Genomic DNA, 3455 nt, shown 5'->3' with positions numbered 1-3455 from the left:
AATTCGAATCAATAGGATTCGAATCAGGTTTCCAAGTAATTCGAATTGATTCAATTTGAATTACTCTCAAGTGCTAGTCCAACGTAATTCGAATAAATAAGATACGAATTATGCATGCCAAATTCGTTAGTAATTCGAAACGAGTAATTTCGAATTATAATAGAGGAGTTCAAAATCAATCAATTCGAATTAGTTGGTGAATGACACACGAGAGAGGTTCGAATCATATTGATTCGAATTAAGTGAATTTCGTGTGAGTAATTCGAATCTACTTGATTCGAATTATAATGGTTTCGGCTATATAAGGAGTTCGAACCAAGTTCATTCGAATCACTTTCTCATTCTCAAACCCCACCAAAACCCAGAGAAAACGACCAACATTCGGGCAGAGTAAGACCGGAGCGGCATATTCAGGCGATGGGGGACGATCCGGGGAGGCTTTATCGTTTAGATGGAGTTGCGCATATCGCCGGAGTGATCAACGACGAGGTTAGTGGTTTATGATGTTGCAATGTTGATAGTGTTTTTTGTTAGTGGTTTATGGTAGTGGTTGATGAAACCGGTTTATGATAGTAGTATTTGTCCGTGGGTTATGACAGTGGTTTAGTCATAGTGGTTTGTGTTAATGGTTTTTGATAATGGTTTATGTTATTGTTAGTGGTTTAGGATAGTGGTATAGGATAGTGGTTTAGGATAGTGGCTTAAGATAGCGGTTTATGATAGTGGTTTAGGCAAGTGGTTTTTGTTAGTGGTTTTTTAAAGCGGTTTATGTTAGTGTAAGCGGTTTAAGCTAGTGGTTTAGGCCAGTGGTTTTTGTTAGTAGTTTTTGTTATTGTTTTTTGTTAGCGGTTTTTGTTAATGGTGTTGGATAGTGGTTTTAGTGACGGTTAGTTGTTTAGGCTAGCGGTTTATCATAGAGGTATCTGGTAACGGTTTTTGTCAGCTGTTTTACTTGTTAGTGATTGTTGTACTTGTTAATCGTTTTTGCACGTGGTTTATGCTAGTGATTGTCTCTTTTGATTCTTTATGAAATAAATTGTACATGTTAGTAGTTTGTGCATCCGTTCTTATTATGTGTTTTATCTACTGGGCAGCCTCGTCTTTGTATATCCAGCGTTAGGCGGCAGCAGGGGATGCGTCTTGATGAGAGGTACGTTCCGTACTTGCAGATGGCCGGGTTATACCATCTTGCGAGACTGAACGACAGATGGTTCCGACTAGACGAGCCCTTAGTCAGCGCATTCGTCGAGAGGTGGCGGCCTGAGACGCATACCTTCCACATGCCGTTCGGAGAGTGCACCATCACGCTTCAGGACGTCGCATACCAGCTGGGGTTGCTAGTGGATGGACATTACGTCAGTGGTTGCCTGACAGACTTCCACCTTTACATTGAGGGTGGTAGGCCAGCTTGGCAGTGGTTCCATGAGTTGCTCGGTGTTTTACCTCCTGAGAACCAGGTTCAGAAATTCGCAGTCAACTGCACCTAGTTCCAGGAGACATTTGGCGAGTGTCCCCTCGGGGCTGATGAGGAGACAGTTAGGCGATTCGCCCGTGCCTATATCATGATGTTATTGGGCACGCAGCTGTTTGCCGACAAGTCCGGCAATCATATACACATCAGATGGCTCCCCTATGTTGCTCGGCTTGAGGAGATGGGTGGATACAGTTGGGGCTCGGCCGCACTAGCATGGTTGTACAGGTGCATGTGCCGAGTCGCCAACAGACATGTCGTGAAGTTAGCTGGGCCTTTACAGTTACTGCAGTCTTGGATCTTCTGGAGGTTTTCCACTTTTAGGCCTACTGGGTATGATGCGTTTAGCTGGCCCCTTGCCTCGAGGTACCGTTATTGTTTTGTTTTAAATTTTGTTATTGTATTTATTTTTGATTATGTTAGCAATTTCATGCATTGTTGAGTGAGTCAGGAACGCATTAGAATGTTTTACCTCTTACGCAGATGGTCTGGTTACAATCCTGGGATTAGCAACAAGGGGCCTCGGGTTCAGATGGCTCGCCTGCAGATTGACTTGTTACAGCCTCGGGACGTAAGTACGCTGAACCCATATCTATTTTTCAGTCCTTGTTTATGTTTATATCGTCTAACGTTAGTGTCAAATTGTTTTCATATGGATTTCTTCAGTTCGTATGGATGCCGTATAGCGTACTGGACGTCATCCAGGTTGTTCATCCGGAGGTCTTGGAGCCTCGACATACGATGTTATGGCGGTGTGTGACCTCCCTGATTTATTTTGCGGTGGTCGAGTGGCATCAGGTTGATAGAGTGTTACCGCAGTTTGGTGGCGTTCAGGCCCCACCGCGTCCCGCCCTGAACATCGACTTCTTGATGTCGAAGGACGGGAGGGGAGGTGACCGTTGGTTCCCGGCCCACTTAGCTGACTGGCATCATCACTGGCAGGAGCGTGCTGAGCATATTTTACAGTTCGACATCGTTGCCGACCCCGGTCCCTCGCATGATTTCTTGACATGGTGGCATCAGCACGGAAAGAGGTTCCTGTCGCCGGAGATGTTATTGGGGGATCCGAGAGGTATTCCTATTCGGGATGAGGTGACACAGAGGGGTGCAGGCCGAGTTCCAGAGATGGACCGAGTTGACGATGTTCCTGACAGACGTCGTATTGAGAGGAGAGCTCGAGTCGGGACACGTCGTAGCCAGCGTGAGTGGAACTGGGTTGATCAGGCCATGGAGGACGCCGATGACGCAGTTAGGGGTGGCGGGAGACGACGTGGTCGTCGAGGCAGGAGGAGGGGGGCTGCTGCTAGAGAGGATGGCCATCAGCATGGGGGGGATGCAGCTGGAGGAGCGGGGCAGTAGGGGTTGATAGGCCCCGTCAGGGGGGCATGATGGTGAGTGGTATGGATCTGGTTTGGGAGATCCCCCGAGTCACACTGACGCCGGGCTTGGTGGTGGGCCGCTTGGAGATTATTTCGTCGGTGTTCCCGATGACGATCAGACACTACAGGACAGTACCCCATGGGTGAGTCCGGGCTCCATGTTTCCAGACTTCCTTGCTAGTGACAGAATCATGGCCAAGTTCGGTGGACCGCATTTCCTTGAGGATATCCAGACCATTATGCAGGAGGATGAGGCTGGAGGAGGACGGGCTCAGACGACAGGGTCACAGGCACCGTTAGATGTGGATCTGAATCAGCCTGCCACGGTGCCTCCTGTGCAGACTTTTGCCATGGGTGGGACGCCAGCATCCGCACATCCCCTTGGGTCACATTCAGTAGCCGGCCCGTCATCATCCAGACCCATACATGTGCAGCCCAGGACGCCGACAGCGGATGCTCCGGATGACGACGACGACTCGATTGAGGATGAGGAGCCACTTATTCGGAGACCTCAGAGGACACGGCATCCACGCCGTTGTTTCACGGGTTCGCACCTTTTTAGATGATTCAGGGATCCTTGTGTATTTCTGATTATGTTTTATTTA

At 48.3% G+C, this 3455-nt stretch overlaps 1 protein-coding gene across 1 annotated transcript; it reads left to right on the top strand.

The window, feature by feature from the left end:
- The first annotated feature begins 417 nt into the window (after positions 1 to 417).
- On the top strand, positions 418 to 2830 carry LOC148547085 (serine/threonine-protein phosphatase 7 long form homolog). Its single transcript, XM_088495283.1, has 5 exons — positions 418 to 489; positions 1095 to 1457; positions 1584 to 1837; positions 1955 to 2042; positions 2138 to 2830. Exons 1-5 carry the CDS (start codon positions 418 to 420, stop codon positions 2828 to 2830), a joined length of 1470 nt encoding a protein of 489 aa, XP_088351409.1.
- The last annotated feature ends 625 nt before the right edge of the window (positions 2831 to 3455 follow it).

The sequence above is a fragment of the Arachis ipaensis genome, chromosome B8, assembly GCF_059453495.1.
Source record: "Arachis ipaensis isolate K30076 ecotype BB chromosome B8, ASM5945349v1, whole genome shotgun sequence".
Classification (NCBI taxonomy): Eukaryota; Viridiplantae; Streptophyta; class Magnoliopsida; order Fabales; family Fabaceae; genus Arachis; species Arachis ipaensis.
The sequence above is the reverse complement of the archived record's forward strand: the minus strand, read 5'-3'. Positions and strand labels throughout refer to the sequence as shown.